This window comes from Mycteria americana, chromosome 7 (genome assembly GCF_035582795.1).
Source record: "Mycteria americana isolate JAX WOST 10 ecotype Jacksonville Zoo and Gardens chromosome 7, USCA_MyAme_1.0, whole genome shotgun sequence".
Taxonomy (NCBI): domain Eukaryota; kingdom Metazoa; phylum Chordata; class Aves; order Ciconiiformes; family Ciconiidae; genus Mycteria; species Mycteria americana.
This window is the reverse complement of record NC_134371.1, coordinates 56,655,670-56,673,843: the sequence shown is the minus strand read 5'-3', so window position 1 is coordinate 56,673,843 and position 18,174 is coordinate 56,655,670. Positions and strand designations below refer to the sequence as shown.

The 18,174-nt window shown below is 38.0% G+C and overlaps 1 protein-coding gene across 2 annotated transcripts in view; it reads left to right on the top strand.

Moving 5' to 3' along the window:
* AK5 (adenylate kinase 5) overlaps positions 1 to 18,174 on the top strand; it is a 99,629-nt gene that overhangs the window by 53,223 nt on the left and 28,232 nt on the right. For both annotated transcript variants that reach the window (XM_075508556.1, XM_075508557.1), the window contains exon 8: positions 4,383 to 4,459. In XM_075508556.1, the coding sequence (XP_075364671.1) occupies positions 4,383 to 4,459 (77 nt within the window). The remainder of the gene's footprint in view (positions 1 to 4,382; positions 4,460 to 18,174) is intronic.

Here is an 18,174-nt window from a genome sequence, read left to right as displayed (position 1 = left end):
CAGCCTCAGGGTGAAGGAAGCGACTGAGCACAGCCCCGCACCTCTCCAGGGGCAGGGGAGTCATTCTCCCTGGCTGGCAGACCTGGCAGGCGTAGCTCCTGCCAGCATACCCTTGTACAACTGCAGCCACCAAGTAATTCAACTCGTCCCTCAGTGCTGTGTCATTGGATCCTCTTGGGTTCCTAGCAATCCAAATCTTTATGAATGATGCCTTCAGTGTCAAGATACAAAGCCTAGCAAAAAAAGGGAATGCATTCTAGCTGATCTGCTGTTTCTTTTTTCAGCAGCCTGCTCCTCCCTGGAGAGCTTATTGTTTGGTTAATGGGGATTTAATAAAAACTTCCAACTGATTTATTTTTTAATTGTGCAGACTGTACCTAATAAAATCCTTTCTGTTTTTTCCCCTGAAGAAAACACAGGGCACATGAAAATGACCAGGTTTCCCTTACCTCAACTTTATGCATGCACTGAAATTGAGGAAGCATATTTTAAGTCCTAAGGGTACCTTTTCAGATCAGGTGCTTACAAGCTATTTCTCCATGGCAGTAGAGCTTTCATGCATTTTCTTAATTTTTTAACTGTTGAGTTTCCCCTTTTGAAATTGATAGTGTTACTCAGATCATTTGCAATAGATTCATACAAGCACACAGAGGCTTTAAGCTAACCAAGAGCTGAGATTATCTGGTGGAGTAGAGCATCCCTTCAAAAGTAATTAGGACAATTCAGACTGTAAGACTTTCCTCCTAATAGTAAACAAGTATTAATCTTTTTTATAGCCTAGTTCTCAGTGTACCAACTTATCAAAGGAAAAACAATGCAACTCACAAAAGGCAATGAAACTTACTTATGATCAGCTGTTATCAGAGCATGAGATGTGCAGCCTGCAGACTCACTGAAAGCAGCAGGACATGTTTGCTTCCAAACGCTTTAACCAATCCTCCTCTTTTCCTTAAGCCAACATTTTGTTTCTCCTTTGATAGCTGAATATTGCCACAAGTTTTACATAAAATGTTGCTGATTGAAACTTGGGCTTAGAAAACCTGAGCTGAGTTTTGAATTACCCACTCTTTCTAACACTCTCCCCTTGGCTTTAGCCTTGTCAGTAGCTTTGCCTACCACCAGGATTACTAACTCCCAGTACCTTGCAAAGTGGCTATTTGGTACGCTTCTGCTGCCACACATACTAGCGATTAGTTAGCAAGCCTGTTGTCCTCCCCTAGAAGACCTGTTTTAGCAAGATTTAGTCCAAACTCAGCAAGATATGCTCCCTCCAACAAACTGAGCTGGAGAATAGCAAACTACTCATGTTTATTCATACTGCACCAGGGATATCAAAAGTACTCTTATATGTCCCCTCATTACTTTATCTTGTCCTGAGAGTAACCATTTACTTCAATTTGTTTCTGGTAGGTTTGTCTTTAGGCAATTTGAGAAGGGTAGAGAAGTCTGTATACTGTTCAGTGATAGATGGTTATGAGTTTGTAGTTTTCACTGAACCAAGAAAGAAGAGACACATTTTCAATTCTTGCCCCTGTACTCAGCACTGGTGAGGCCACACCTTGAATATGGTGTTCAGTTTTGGGCCCCTCACTACAAGAGAGACATTGAGGTGCTGGAGCGTGTCCAGAGAAGGGCAACGAAGCTGGTGAAGGGTCTAGAGCAGAAGTCTGATGAGGAGCGGCTGAGGGAACTGGGGCTGTTTAGCCCGGAGAAAAGGAGGCTGAGGGGAGACCTTATCGCTCTCTACAGCTACCTGAAAGGAGGTTGCAGAGAGGTGGGGGTCGGTCTCTTCTCCCAGGTAACAAGTGATAGAATGAGAGGAAATGGCCTCAAGTTGCGCCAGGGGAGGTTTAGACTGGATATTAGGAAATTTTACTTCACCGAAAGGGTTGTCAAGCGTTGGAAGAGGCTGCCCAGGGAAGTGGTTGAGTCGCCATCCCTGGAGGTATTTAAAAGACGTTTGGATGAGGTGCTTAGGGACATGGTATAATGGTGGTCTTGGTAGTGTTCGGTTTACAGTTGGACTCGATGATCTTAAAGGTCTTTTCCAACCTATACAATTCCGTGATTCTGTAATTTCCTGACCTTCCTTGAATATAGCCTAGAAAGGAGCCATGCTTCCCCAAGGAAACTGGTGTCTTAGTTCAAGAAAAAAAGGCCTTAAGATGCTTGGCCATATTAAAATTGTATAACCATTATGGCTTTTATCGCTTAAGATACATTATGCATGAGTATTCATTTTCAGCCTGACCTTTAAGTTTACAGCACCATATTTCATATTAACGTTTCTAGCTAAGGATACATACTCCTCTTGTCTTGGTAGTTAAGTGACAGTTAATCAAATACTTGCACACAAGCACCTTTAAAAGTGACTGGTGTGTCAAGGTAGGCCAGTGCTGGTGATGACTGAGGCTTAGTTAAATTATATTATCAACAATGACGCAATGTTAAGAGTGAGATGTCAGCTGTGTAAAATAAAAATAAAAAAATTAAGATTCTCTCAGCAGCTGTAAATCTATTTGGTTGCATGTATCTTTTACAGACAGGTATTTTCAAAAGACCATAAAGTGTATATGCCAGAGAACATGCTGCATATATACATGTAACATTCTACGGTAGCAAGAGTATAATCCCTTTCTGTTTTTTGTTTTTGGGGTTTTTTTGTTTTTGTTTTTATAGCAACCTGATAAAGTATAAATAAATGGGGGGGGGAAATAAAAACCAAAACCACCAGCAGATGGTAGACCCAAGTCTTTCCCTGGTATCTCTTACATAGTCCAAAGAGTTGCATCAGACATGAATTTAGCAGAAATTGTAATATGGATTGCCAATTAAGACACCCTGGAATCATCAACTCTACCAAGCAGTTATGGTTTTAGTCATCATGACCCTCTCCTCAGTTCTGTCTCTTAGCGATGTTTAGTTCACCACCTACGTAGATTATTACTATGTAAACTTGTCATGGTTTAGCCATGACTGGAAAGAAAATTAACTCTATCCCAGCCGAAACCAGGACAAAACTTTAGAAGCAAACAAAAGCAGATAATATGTAAATGCATCTGGCAGAAATTGAACTGCAAAATCTGTTATTGATAGTGCTTGTTACAGAGAGCCACCCACACGAACATCTCTTAATGGTGCAAAAACAGCTCCAGGTCAGCAATAGCCTTAAAACTACGTATCCTCAATGCCAGTGCTTGCAGGAACATCATATCAGGTAGAGATGCCAGTAACCCGGGCGGGAGGGAGTTGTTTTCTCTTCCTCATCAGCGATCTTGTCTGACTGGGAACATGAGGGCACAAAACAAAGCACATCTTACACTTCCCCTGGTGTTACCTGTCGCTCCCCACATGAAGACAGTGATTGGACTCACCTGTGGCTACTGTCTGTTTACAATTTCTAGAGTTCTGTGTGTCACTGTAGTGTTTTTGTTATTCTCATTTTAATAATGCTGTGAAAAATACTCCTGTAGTCACATGCCTATTGACATTTTAATGTATGTTGAATACACACAGAATTTGGTTTAGGGCTGCACTATCTGGAGGGCACAGGAGACTGCTTCCTTCCTCATTGCCCAGGAGTGAGATAATCTGAATGGGGTGATAATGCCAGAAAATGAATATGATGTCCATGCTACACCCTTCCTCTCTTTCTGTAGAAAGATGATTAGTGGTGTATCCTCCCATTCTGGTTTAGCAATGACTACCCCCCTACATGACTTCTTGAAATACCAAGCCCAATTTCTGTTATCCTGCACCTTCAGCAGTTCAGCTGAAGCTAAACTGTAACGCTCAGCCAGGTCAAGGCTTCTCAGCGACTGAATTTTGTCATCCCAAGTGCAAGAGGCTGCATGACTTGCTGATCCTGCCACAGGAAGATGACAGGGAGAAGGGGCAGAGCCACACTGTTGCCTTGGGAAGGGGTAGAATAGGAATGGGGACTGTTGCTGCTGGAAGCAAGCTGCTTTGGTCCCCCACCAACATCACTCCAGGATCCTTATCTGCTAATCACCAATTAGTCAGTATGTCCTTTCTCTTTCCTAAACGTGGTTTGTATTCGCCCCTGAGCCAAGATCCCTGTGGCAATTTTACAATTGCAAGTAATGGCACGCAGAACACCCTGCCCAATAAATTTGCAATTTAGCTGAAACAATTTGCCATCTAGTATAACCATTCCTTATTAAGATTTGTGGTAGCTTTTATGGACGCTTTGAAGGCTTTGTTAATGGAATACCATTCACCCAGGTACTCTAGCACATCTGAATGGTTCCTTGGATCACAGTTTTTGCATACATACAGACAATCGAAATACTATAGTGTTCCATCACATAAAGTGAAAATTTCCAATCCATTTCAAAGTCTAATTTTCTTTCCTATTTTAGGGCCAAATGAACTTCATTGCAGTCTGATTATGGATTCCGGAGATACTGTTTATACAGAATTTGACTTTGAAGACCAGGTAATTTTATGTATATATGGCCTCTCTCTAGACAGTTTTCTAGTTTATGTACATACTGTGCTACACAATTTGTCCAAACAAGGTGGTGGAACTTAAAGGGTACCTAAGCCAAAGGACTTTTTAATGGCAATATAAGTAAATTTGTGATACACAGAGGTTGCTTTCTGGTTATGAGAAAAGAGTTAATATTACTGTGGTATTAAGAGCCCATATCTTCCATTACTGTATATGAGTTTCCTCCACAAATTTTAAAATGTTGGCAAACATGGCAAATAGAATTGTTGGAATGCACTGTAAGTCTACTGTATATTTAAGAACAGGGAGTAAAACATTTTTCAAGAGAGAGGCATGAAAGTACAAAAAGTGTGAAATGTAACTAAAACCAAACCAAACCAAACATTCTCCCCTTGAAAAAGAAAAGTGTTTTTAAGAATAAAACAACAACAAATGCTTACAGCGTGTTGAAACCAGCCTCTCTACTGATCCCGTTCTACCCACATCTAAAAACAAAATTTTGATAGCGTTTTCCTTGTACATAGGAAGAAAGATGGCTAGAGAGGGGAGAAAAGGTTGTATACAGCTTTCCCCTCTTATCTTCACCTCAGCACTGGTAAGGCCACATCTGGAGTACTGTGTCCAGTTCTGGGCTCACTGGTACAACATATGAAGCTACTTAAGAGAGTCCAGCAAAGGGCCACTAAGGTGATTGAGGGACTGGGCTACCTCTCCTGCGAGGAAAGGCCGAGAGAGCTGGGAGTGTTCAGCCCGGAAAAGAGAAGGCTCAGGGGGGATCTCATCAATGTGTACAGAAATCTGAAGGGAGGGTGCAAAGATGGAGCCAGGCTCTTTTCAGTGGTGCCCAGTGACAGGACAAGAGGCAATGGGCACAAACTGAAACATGGGAGGTTCCTGTGGCTTGGATACTGTGCTAGGGATAAGTGTTATTATTCTTGCTACTGCACTGTGGATAAGCATTAAAACAATGACTTATAATTAAAAAAAAAAATTTTAAAGCCACCTGCCTATCACACTGCCATACTTCAGGGTAGTGTTTTTGTATGTTTTGCTTTCTGCCTTTCACTTTAGCATGACTCTGCTTGCATTTTCTTCACTAATACCACAAACACTTATATAGATTTTTGAGCAGCTTAAAGAATGTTATTTTGTGTTTCTGTTATCCTTCCACTAAATGCAGTTGTGAATGTTCTCGCCTCTTTCCTCATTATTCGCAAAAAGGTATCTTTTCTTGTGGAATTTTAAAGCTAGTGACAAAATCAGGACCAACAAAACTGAATTTTCATTCAGTATCATCTGTTCATTCATTGGTTTTCTTTCACAGCATTCAATACAACACTTTATCCTCACCTGCAACACGTTATGTTCTAGTCCTAGTAGTTTCTGTTAATTTATGATCCTTTTACTGTTCTTTTTGGCTCATTTATTTCAGTTTGGCTTTTTTCAAGCAGACAGCTCACCTCTGTCTCCAAATCCCATTCTTTCATAAATCCTTCTAAAAACATTCTCTACCCCAGGAAACTCTCTTAAGTTTCTCATCATCTTTGTCTTGACTGTACTACTACTTTATTGTAGTGTTTAGGCCTTTATGCCCTATAAAGCAGAATGTATATTTAAATCATGTTTGCATTATGTTGATGTTAAATTTTGCATTTTAATGACATTCTAAATACATGCTTTTGGCAGAGTATGAACATTAAAGAAATTATATTCTTGGTTCATAATGTTTGAAATGCTGTTCAAATAATAAGCACAAGTTTTATAGTTACAAAATAAAATTAACAGAAAGAAATATATGAAAATTATACTAATTTATAATTTCAAAACTATATGGTTCACTGATGATACATTGCACAGTCCATAAAAGCACTGACTGTAGTTTTGAATGAAGTTGCATGTGGTTCTTACATGAGACTAAACAAGACAACTACGACAGGACCTTATTGTCTTTGTCAATAGCAAATATTCTTTCTGCCAGATGTGGCAGTTAGCTTCTCATTATTTTGCCAGACCAACACATTGCCATTCTGGCAAGAGTGCAATCAAACAGAGGAGAAATTAAGTGAAAACAGAGCTAAAACCCCTTCAGTCAAAGAGAGATATATAAATATGAAGTGGCTGACAATGGCTCTCTCCAACTGCAAATCGATATCTTTGATACTTATTAGTGACATTTAAAAATATATAAATATGTCTATTACCAAGGGGTATTTTTATACCCAGTTCATATGAGATGCCTTGTACAAATATAAAGGAAACTAAGAAAGCAATTGCAACCAAAAGCCTTTACCATCTAAATTTTGAAATGGTGCAAGCAAGTATTGTATACAGAAGCAAAGAAGGGAGTGGATATTACCATAAAGTCATAATACCATCTAGGTACCCAGTCTGAAAAACAAAATTAGAAATTACTCTTAGGAAGAAAAGATCAATAACTAAATTCAGGAGTGAGGAACTGCTCTCATTTGAAACTTGAGCTCATTTTGACTGTGGCAGTGATTTAATACTCCAGTGATTTACCACACGCTGTTTGCAAATCGCGCGAAGCACCGACAACCTTTACTCAGAGAATCTCCAGTGGAAAAGGAACGCATGTCTGGATACAAATGTGTCATGCAGTGATGTTATTGCATAGGAAATCTGTCATGAGAATGTGGGGGATAAGAAGGCTGGTTTCTAAGCAACCTTACACAGCTGAGCAGCTAAAAATGGCTGAATTTTAGCAGAACATCTTGGTAGTCACTGAACAAGAGTAGTCGGGGGTTAGAGCAGTACACAACATATACTGAAGATAAAGCCACAGCTGGGGATGAGTATCATTTGGCACAGCTGAAATGGACATACACAGATACCTTTGCATTTTGTGGTTCTTGGAATGAGCCAGGAAATTCTCCAGCGTAAACTAAGCCAACAAAGAAGTATCCAAGTTATTCTGTAAGAAGTAGCGTACATCTGAATAACCTCTCTTACTGGCAGGCAGGAACAAGGAGAATGAGTGGTGCGCTTCCAACTACATGTAGTCATCAGCTCATCTAGGAGTGCTCCAAAATACAGAAAAGTGCTTCAAGAAACACTTGGTACCTGTTGTTGAAAAAATGCACAGCAACACTAACGCAGGCTAAGATCTGGCTTTTCTGGAGGAGTACACAGGGGAAATTGAGTTAAAAATAACTCAGAGAAAGCTTGAGCTTTGTATTGTACGTTTTATATATGAACATTCAATTAAATTCATGTAACTAAATTAAAAGCGAGCTGATTGTGTTCTATTGGCTATGCATGAATGCTTCAAGAACTAGAACACTTGTAATCACTAAGTCCCTACAGCATTGAAGGGCAGGAGGGAAATACCCACTTTAAAAAAACAAAACAAAAACACCCCCAAACAAACAATTTTTTCCTCCAAATCACTAAGAACTATTTTTCTGTTTCTCAGATCTGTAGCTCGCAGACCCTGTATTACAGAAGGAATAATCTAGGTTTTTACAATGACTGCCCAAAATATATTCCAAAAAATAAAAATAAAAGCAGACAGTACCTTTCATTGAGAATGCCTTTTGGGAGAACCAGCCAAAGTTTCATTTCATGTGGTAGCAATCTCTATACTCTTCTGGAGTAAGGATTACACTACTCATGACTTGATTGAAAAACATAAAAGCATAGTAAACTTACCAGTTTCAGATATTTTGACCCATATTAAGTCATCAGGAATATGTTTTGGGCCACTCATTTTTGGGTGCAACAGCATAGCTTCTAATGAGGTTTATTGTGCTTTACTGTGCTTTATTGAATATTCTCAATTTGCAGAACTCACTGTCGTGACTAGTGTCTGCTTTAATAAGGATTGTCTTTTGCTGCTGGAATGCTCTCAAGCATGATACAGATTTTCACTGCTCACCGTGTTCATTTATACTTGCCATTCAATTTCTCAACTTTGCCAAAGAGGCTGTCAATATAATGCTACTTGTTTCCAGACATCAGACAAGTTTTATCTTTAAGAATTGGATTTTTTTAATTAGAAACCTACCATTTAGCTTTTTTCAAATGCATTCAGGCCAAAAGGGAGTACTGAAAAATTGGCATCAGTGAATCTTATCAAGGAGTTCCAGAAGAAAAGAGCATCCAATTATTTTCTTGTGAAAACAAGGCTTTCAAGACAACCTCAGCTAGTCTGAGGAATATTTAGACTAATTAGAGAAAAAGTTAAAACATGTAGTCAGACAACTGTAGAGTGAATACACTCCTGAACAAGTGCTTATAGAATTGATAACTAAAATTTGGGAAACATGAAAATCAGGTAAACTTCATGTAAAAACCTTAAACACATACTTAGCCTCTTCTAATATGGGGGGAGGGTGGGGATATATTTCACATCTACAAAACATGGAAAGACATTTTTTGTGTCTCAAAGGAAGCTACCAGTTCATAACTGAGGCATTTCCATGTCCTTCCAGTGTCAGGCTGCATTTACTTACACAACTAGGTAAATGCAATGGCACACGCAAAGGAGAGATTGCCTTCCCCCCCCACCCTGCCTACCCCAAGTGTGTCAAAGACCTAGAAAAAGTAGATGTAAAAAAGACTGAAAGATAATAAAAGGTTTTCTGTTCAGCAGTGACAAGCAATCTATTGAATTAAGAAAATTGCATAACCCAATCTTTGCTGCAAGTGCAGAATGTTTTATAATTAGAAAATGTGACAGCTCACTTGAAAAGCAAGAAGCAAAACCAAAATGAAGTGGAGGAAAAAAGCCCTCGAAGAGACTTACTCTCATTCTAACGAGAGGAAACAAGCTCTTGATTAAAAGTTGTTGCCATGTAGTGACAATTCTTCTTACAGCTCGCTGTCATTTCCCACCCGGAGTACATATGACTCTAGGCTTTAGGGGAGCAGGAAAGCGTTAAGTGAACTGATGAAAACAGACTCCATTGCTACCAAGACTGTAACAACATTTCCAGCCTGACTGATTATCATAGCTTGAAACTTAAATATTCAAGAGAGATAATGAAAAGGCCCTGAAAGTCTTTTCAATGCAGAAGCAGAATACAAAAATTCCTAAAACTGATGGGCAACAGCAAATTGAAATCCTCATTTAACTAAAGCTCTGTGGATTAAACCAAAGACCATTTTCCTCCATTTACTATGTTTCATCTCAGTTGTCACTGTGTTTTGACTCCATTTTCTCTACATTGAAGATTCAATAGAAGTAATTTATTCAACCCTTCAGGCACAGTGCTCCAGGGGTTGACATTACAATACAACAAAGAACAAACAGCACATCTCCGTTAGCAGGAGCAATTTTCATTGGGACTTCTAAAGCTACCTTTCAAAATTATATAAACATTGATTAAATTACTTAAGGGGTCAGATCTAGAATGTGCTATATTAACCATGTGCTTTCTCTGAGAACATAAGGAACTTCTGGTATAACAGCAGTTTTATTCATATATGCTGTGCAGCATTAATCGTTACAGGTCTTAGTGAAATGATCAAGAATATCCAGAAGCCATTTGGGCTGAATGCTGAACATTTCTGTGGTGTCCATTTCTCTTTTGCTGATAGGCAGCAGTATCAATCTGAATTATAGATTCTGGTTCTACAGGGAAACTGATTAAAACGCGTACGTGATAGAAAAGAAAACGGACTCTAGGAAACTCAGAGAATGACTGTGAAACTCTGTTCCCTCAACATTTGTTTTTGTTAAAGAGCACAGAAAGGTGGAGTCCAATCTAGTTTAAGGATATCTGCAAAAAGAGATAATGCATAAGCATCCAAAGAGATGAGAGAGCTGGAGAGGCAGGCCTAACTACAGAGAAAAGATGTTTAATAGAAATGTACTGAAGTCAATGAACAATCTGTTCAGTTCAAGTTGCCATGGAAACTATCCTATTAAATGCTTAGTTCTAGAAACAAAATACTACAGTTTGCCTGTTACAAAGTGCTCCCTTAATAAGCTCAAACCAAATGTATTTTGGTACTTCTGTATCATTTTGTAAGCTTGCAGAATTATTTTTCCTCTTTCAAAATCTTGAAAGAGGAAACCATTGTACGCTGTAGTAAAGGCATGTGAAAGAAAGCCTACTGCTTTATTTTCCCCCATGCAAACCATGGCGAAATGGGCAAGAAAAATTGCCATAGACTCAATCTGCATTTTTTTCTTTGGAATGGCAGAAACAGTTGTTTGCTCCTCCTTTCACAGACATTATTTGGATTTACTTTCTGATGATACATATATTAGGGGGGACTGAACTGCCAAGGTTAGTTGAAGTCTTTGCATCCCCGTTTCTTTTCTGATTTTGAACCAAAAGTTGCTACCTGCAGCTCTGGTGGGCAGTACAGGGCACGAGGACTCAGTTACAAGGGTGGTGAGCTCATGTGAGTTACTGGAGATTTAAACAACAGTGACAGCATCATTCTTCAAGATGTGCTGCAGTTATGATCCACTGAATACTTTTGTAGTAACTTAGGAGGCTCTTCTCTGTGGCTTGTGGAAGGTGTCTGTAGAAAAAAGCATTACAATTTACAGTATCTCACCCTCATTTTTCTAGGCAATAGCACTAGGATAGTGTACCTCCTTTCCTCACACCAGCTTGCCCCTCCACTGGCAAACTGAGGCCTTATGCTTTCATGCACAAAATGTAACTTTACAGATAAATTTACAAGTTCTGTTTTTTACACGTCTACCTTTACAGCCCAAAGAACCTGCATAATTCTTGGGGAATATCAGGCATCCCACACAACTGATGCAAACAGGATTCACATCAGAACATTTCATATTGCACCTAAAGCTGATAATGAAATGCAAAGGTGTATTTTAAATCCCTGCCTCCTAGATTTAGACACCTTCCTCAGGGCGGCAGACAGGTTCTGTTCACATAGCCCAGCATCCCTAAAGACAGCTACCAAAGCCCTTCCTTAAAAATACTTGTAGCAACAATTCCTACATTTTAAAGCATTGAAGAAGAAACAGCTTTTTATAAAACATATTAATATTTCTTCATCACTACCAAAGTACATACTATAGATTTTTAGATTTACATATTAAACTGCAGTGATTGGAAGGATGCTATTTTACTATATGGGGTACAAAACTGCTCTTTAAATAACTTAACTTGTGTTGAAGCAGAAGAGTGGTTTCTCTGGCTACATGGGAAACACTTAAAAATAATCCTCTGTGTATTTTCAGGAAGCCATATGTTTCCTATTTGGTGTCTTTTTACTCCTCATATATCCCGTGATTGTACAGTCAACTTCAGTCAATTTGGGCTTAAATACTAGTCATAAGGAGTGAGAAGTGGCCTAGTTTTAGAATTCCTTCACAGTAGTGCATCTCAGATCAGTGGACTGTTTCTTCCCATCGTTAAATTCCTTCTTAACAGAGAAGGTCTTTACAAATACTGTAAAAATTCCTTATTGAAAGTTATAAAACTACCTAATAAAACATAACTAGGTGTTTAGTAAACCTAGAATATGCTTGGTCAAGCATTAAGCAGAGAAGGTCTTTGAGAGGTAAAATTTGAGCACAGCTGTCAACTTTTATCTTAATAGCAGCAAATCATAGGATCTGAGGCTACACACTGGTCTTATTTTTACAACACCCTATTCGTGTCTCTGTGCCAAGATCTTTCAGACAACGCTCTACTTCCATATTTTAGAAGGTCTGTTCTCATTAGCTACATTTCCTGGGTCTACATTACTTCCCCCTCTCTCTCTGCTGCAATTCTGTGTGTTATGTCAGTGACTTGTGTGTCCGTGCATGTGTCATTTTTGTAAACGGCTAATGGGATCAGGGTGTAGCAATGCCAGTAGCCCTTACTCACTATCTCAAGACCTGATCATCTGCCACACAAGGGAAAGGCATCTATTCATTTCTGTGGTGCCATCCTGAAACTAAACAACCTCTTTCTCTTTTTTCACTGGCAGTGCTAAATTATGACTGGTAAGGTAAAGAATAGAGCTTTGTATCAAACATGTTACTATACAGAATCTTGGGTGAGTGCTGCAATATGTGACACTGCGTTCGGGCTAGAAAGAGCTTGGAAGGGGAGCAAGCAGTAGAAAAGACAAAGACATTTTTGAGCATACTGCCCATTGTAGACATATATAATAGAGGACAAATACTTTCATCTTAAAGAATGAAATAAAAGAATACATGTATCTTAAAGAAAATTAAATGTCCTTAGAAAATTCAGATTACAAGTGAAAGTTACATTCTGCCCTTGACTCTTTTCCTGTTTATATTTCTAAAGCCAGTTTGAACTCCTGTAACAAATCTTTAAAATTAATGGCAGATTACTACTTATAGGTTACTGCACCTGTCATGGAGTTTGATTTTCATAAAATAATGGAGCTCATGTTAACAAAATAAATGGGTGGTGCCACGGTGATGCATGGAAGCAGAAGCATACCGTTTTGTAGGTTATCTGTGGAAAGCAACACCCTGAACTTTCAGTTCTTCCAAGAGAAGCAATTACTGAGTTCCACCACAACTGAATCTTATCAAAGCATTTGTATCTTTTTCTTTTTGGAAATTTAATTGAGACTGGCCTGCAGAAAAGCCTTTTTCACCTAAAGTTTAAAAAAAACCCAAACAAAAAAAAAAAACCCCAAACCACTGAATTCCAGCCCTCAGAAGGCAATGTAACAGTTCACGTCAGAGACACTCTGTGTATAGTGCCAATGGTGTATGATTTGAGGGATCCATTCATTAGCAGTCTAAGAAAAGGAGCTAAGCAGCACTGAGTTTACAGTTCAAATGCACTGGAAGGTCCCTGGCTGCACTTCTCTGCTTCAGTGGCTTGATGTATAAAGGCCCTGGGAGAATTGATACCAAGCAGCATAAATATTCCACATAGAGAAGAATCATTTAAGGAGTGAGGGCTATTTAAAGAAGAGAAGAATGTTAAAGGAAAAATAGTGATAACATCTGGGAATAATTTTGTAGGCACCCGGAACTTTCTATAAATACAGATCTACTGAAAAGTAACTGAATACTGTATGTGACAAAAGTATTTTAAAACAAGTGATAGATAATAAATGCACAGATAATATGGCTGTCAAGTGTCTCAAGTGTCTTCAAAACACAAAGATATTTAAAAATCAAGCCCCAGTTCTTCTTCAACTTAAATATAATGCTATCACCTCTAGTTCAGCCTTTTAAACCCAATATAAAAATTGCAAATGAAGTGTTTGGTTTACCAGAACACTCTTATGCTGCTCTGATCATGCAAAATGCTGCTACCATGCTGGGAGGGGTGTTCTTATGCTGCTCTGATCATGCAAAATGCTGCTACCATGCTGGGAGGGGTGTTCTTATTGCATACCTTGGTTGGTAAGTTTGCCCTTAAAAGTTAATTTCTTTGAAATTTTTTCTAATTTTCTAGTGTCTGGAAATCAATATGAAACTAAATAAATTTTGCTTTCATTTTCATGCTTAATAATCACATGTATTTTTTGTAATTAAAAAAACCTACAGAAGTTAACAAAAACCCAACCCACACATACTATAGCAAACAGATTTTGGTTTTTCCCCCTCTAAACTACTGACAGGTACTCTTCTTTATGCTATCAAAGAATGAAAAAATTGAAAAAATCTTGCATATCTTTAAAAGCCAGATAACTTGATCTTGGTTTACAAGTGTTAAAAATGAGTTAATCTCTATCTCTGTATAGGTATAAATTCATTTTATTTTCAGAACTGTTAATAAGGTTCATTTTAAAAGAATAATGGCATAGAGATTCTTGTCTTTGCTAGAAATCCAAAAGTAAAAGAGAATCATAGTGATCTAATAATCTGTCAGCATTTTGTAGATGCTATTACAAACACTGGGGTTTTTGCACTTTCTAGTTGTATGCACTCCAAACAAAAATCACCTCAAATAACATTAGCACTGTTTGCTCGTCTTAATTACTATTAGTCCCGTTTGACACAAGTAACTGCACTCTGCTGAGCAGTATGAACTGTATAAGAAGATATGCCTTTCGGGGAAAGAAAAGCCTTGAAGTCTGAATGTATTCATACTGTTTCTTATCTTATTTACACATACTCATTAGTTCTGGACCAGAGGAGGTCAGAGCACAGCCACCCCTGCTTTCCAGATGCATACTTTAACACTCAGCTTGCAGAAAGCAGCTCAGCCTCAAAAGGTGATTTGAATCATAAATCAAATTTAATGGCTAGCAACTGTATGGCTCATAAAAATCCATTCTCAGGGACCATTGCCTATACATAAAACCTGCAGGTAACCCAGCGTATCTCATAAAAACCAAACATTCGCTCTTACATGAAGAAAACAGGAATTTAAAAGACAAATTCCACAGCTGAGCTCTGACTAGCCCCAGTTTCTTCTGATGCTTACTTTTGCCTAGCTAAAGCTTGTTCAGGGTCTTTACGTTTTGCAATGTGTGTAAGGACACCACTCAGTGGTAACTACATTTTTATAAATAGAGGCTGCATACATCTAATCTGAAAGACCATCCTCTGTGATTAGGTATATGCCTATGAAATCCAGTTGCAGACACATATCAAACTCTAAAACCACACAGATTATGACAGACTGGACTGTGCTGAAACAGACAAATGGTATATGCAGACGGTGCTCAACAGACATCTCGTACTGCTTTCCGATTCCCTAAACTATTCTTAATCAGTGAGAGAGTTTATTTAATTGAGAGCTAAAGTTGGTTTTAAGGGTACTAGATCTAGAAGCATCATCTGCAAACATTTGAGATTCCATTTAATATTACTTTATTAAGGACTAAGAATTCAAAAGTAAATATACTACAGGCTAAAGAGGTGAAAGTGGAAATTGTCCTAAACCTAGTTCTGCTTCCATATATAACTGTGTTTACATCGACGAGTCACCTAATATCTCTGCTAAAATGGAAATAATGCCCTTGCCTATATTCCCAAAGGAAGTACAGGGAAGATTTATGTGGAACTGTAGTGTTCTTTGAAGAAATAAAACGCTACAGGAGTACAAGTGTTTTGCATACCTAACAACAGCAAAGGGAGAATTGTACAGCTACAGCAATTGATGGTTATATACCTACATTCCCATCAAAGGGATGCTGATGAGATCACCATGATAAATCTACATAGTCAGTTCTTGCCTGTACTTTCTACTGTATACCTTGTTATTCTGTATTAAAGTTATGTTTGTCTATGCTGCCTTTTTTTTTTTGTGCTTACACATTAAGTTCAATTTTCAACAAATATTTTTAGGCAGAGAAACATGTAGTTTTTATTTGTTTAAATAATTTGTGCCTGACATGTTCCTTTGAATATTTACATTCTCAAATTCAATCTTGAAAATTGAGCGTAATTTTAGGCAACAATCATGCTGTATTTTCAATTCAGTCTCACTCTACTGCCTCTTTTCTTCTTAATCCATGATTATTTATCCTCTTCAGTAAATTTCTAGGAGGAACTCATGTTATATCTGTTAGAATAAAATGTATTAGGCACTTTTCACCACTATTTTCATGAAGCATTCAAGCAACAACAAGGTGATAAGAGAGCTTTTTTTCTTTCCCACGTTACAAAAAACAAACAAACAAAACAAAACCCAAAACCAAGGACTGGAGCACAAGTTATTAATGGGTAACAGAAAAGCTTTCTCATTTCATCAGGTAACAAACATTCACAACAGTTGTCATTAAATCCTAATGAAGAAAATGTCCCATCATTAGATTAAAAAAAAAAAAAAAAAGAGGTGTTTTAATGCTTTCTTTAAAGCGATATGACTTAAAAGTCCTAATTCATTAGTAGCAAAACTCAAAGATCTGGAGAATTTTGTATCATTTCCTTATGATATGCTGTGACTTACTGTCAGTTTGTTTTATTATGGAAATTATTTCACAGCCTAGCAATAACAGGCAGTAGCTTAAACTCATTAACCTATGAAGTACCTGCTACTAGTCAGATATTTACTAATAATAAGCTAAATGACAAGAAGTCAGAATACAGCCAGAAGCCTGCATTTTCCAACTCTAAAGGCAAATGTCAGGTAAGAAAAGCTTTACAGGTAGCAAACTTCTCTATTTAGCAATCATTTTAATGTACTGTTGATATAGTTTAAGCAGTTATGTGGTCAGCTATACCCCACGAATTGATATGTTTCCTGATAATATTTGTAGATATAACCTGGCTCTAAAGGCACTTGACATTACAGACTACCCACCTTTCTTCAGAGCTCATTACATATAATATTATAATCTTCCTCACCTTGCTTTCAACTAAATGAAAACCGCTATACCAAGAATACAGAGACTGTTCTGCTGCTAAATCACTGTATTCCTGATGGCAATGTGGTGTAAAATACTACTAGCAATTTAGTAATTGGTGGGACTTTTCCTCATGTGACCACTTGCTAAATCCAACAGTTATTTTCCAAAGCACTTTGGTAACCAGGCAGAACAATGCTTTCAGGCCAATATAGGTTAAGCCATTCACAGTTTAGAGACCTGCTTATCAGAAAGACACAATTAGAAATAGGTATTGTCAAATGTAAATATGAAGGGACTGGCATTAACCAGGATGCCAGTGTTTGTCACTCTCTACAAGGGACTGCAAGCCAAACAGCAAATCTAGCTCCTCACCCAGATCAGCAGTAAAAATGGTTGTACTTTTGAGGAGATTGGGAGGAAAGGGCTGAAGGGAAATGGTTCTAAGTCGAATTTAAGTATAGAATAGCGAAAACTGTGTAGGAATACCTCGTCATCAAAACCAAATTAATTGTAGCCCAACTGTTCTAATTTGTTCCTCCTGACTTTTCTTACAGTTGCCCTAGAGACCAGGCTTTCAGGACCTCTTTCCACCCCAGCTGGGTGCTGTTCAATTCCATCTGAAAAAATGTTTTTATGGAATAACTTATTCTGTGAAATGTGGGGAAGCTTTTGTCATGGAAGTTCAGCAGGGCTGGTGGTCCCACTCACATCAAGCTGCGTGCTGAGTTGTCTTGTAGAATTATGAAACAGATGCCCTTTGGAAAAATAAAAAATGTGGAGAAAAAAAGCAGTTCTTTTGAAAACAATATTTCTGCACCTGAAAAGTGAGCAGTTGCAGATATAAACAGAATTCATTATTTTGATATTCTGGGTTCTGAGCAATGTCACACTTCCTGTTTACCTGCTTTTGAGTTGTAATTAGAATTCACTTTAATGGCTTTTCATAGCGCTTGTTCCTTATGTGAACATGGCTTGTTGGTTAGTTAACCTGTTGTTCTATTAAAGCAGATATGGTTGATTAAATAAAAACAGCTGATAGCTTATTTCACTTCAGTTATGTCTTTAGTTTTTACATATTTCAGCTCTACAAAATTAGAGCTGTTCCTGACTTAAAGTGACCTTTATTATCACCTGCTGCTCTGAGCAGCCCACCAGCATTAACAGAGGCAGTTTCATTTTGCTATTGTAGGGGAGAACAAAGCAGTACTTGAAAGAAGGAATGCCTCTTTCATTTGATCATAAACTTGCGACTGTGATCTTGATTTTAAAGAAACTTTACTCTAAACTTCATGCGTAAAATGATTTTGATCCATAAACCTTCAAAGGCATGATAAGAAGCTGAATCTAAACCCAGGCCTTCTGTATGTAATATAGCCTTTGCAGGGCCAAATATTTTATTGTATTATTACACCAAAGAAAAAGCATGTAAGGTTAATACTGTCACTTGAATTGTAGGAAAGAGATGAATCTCTTAC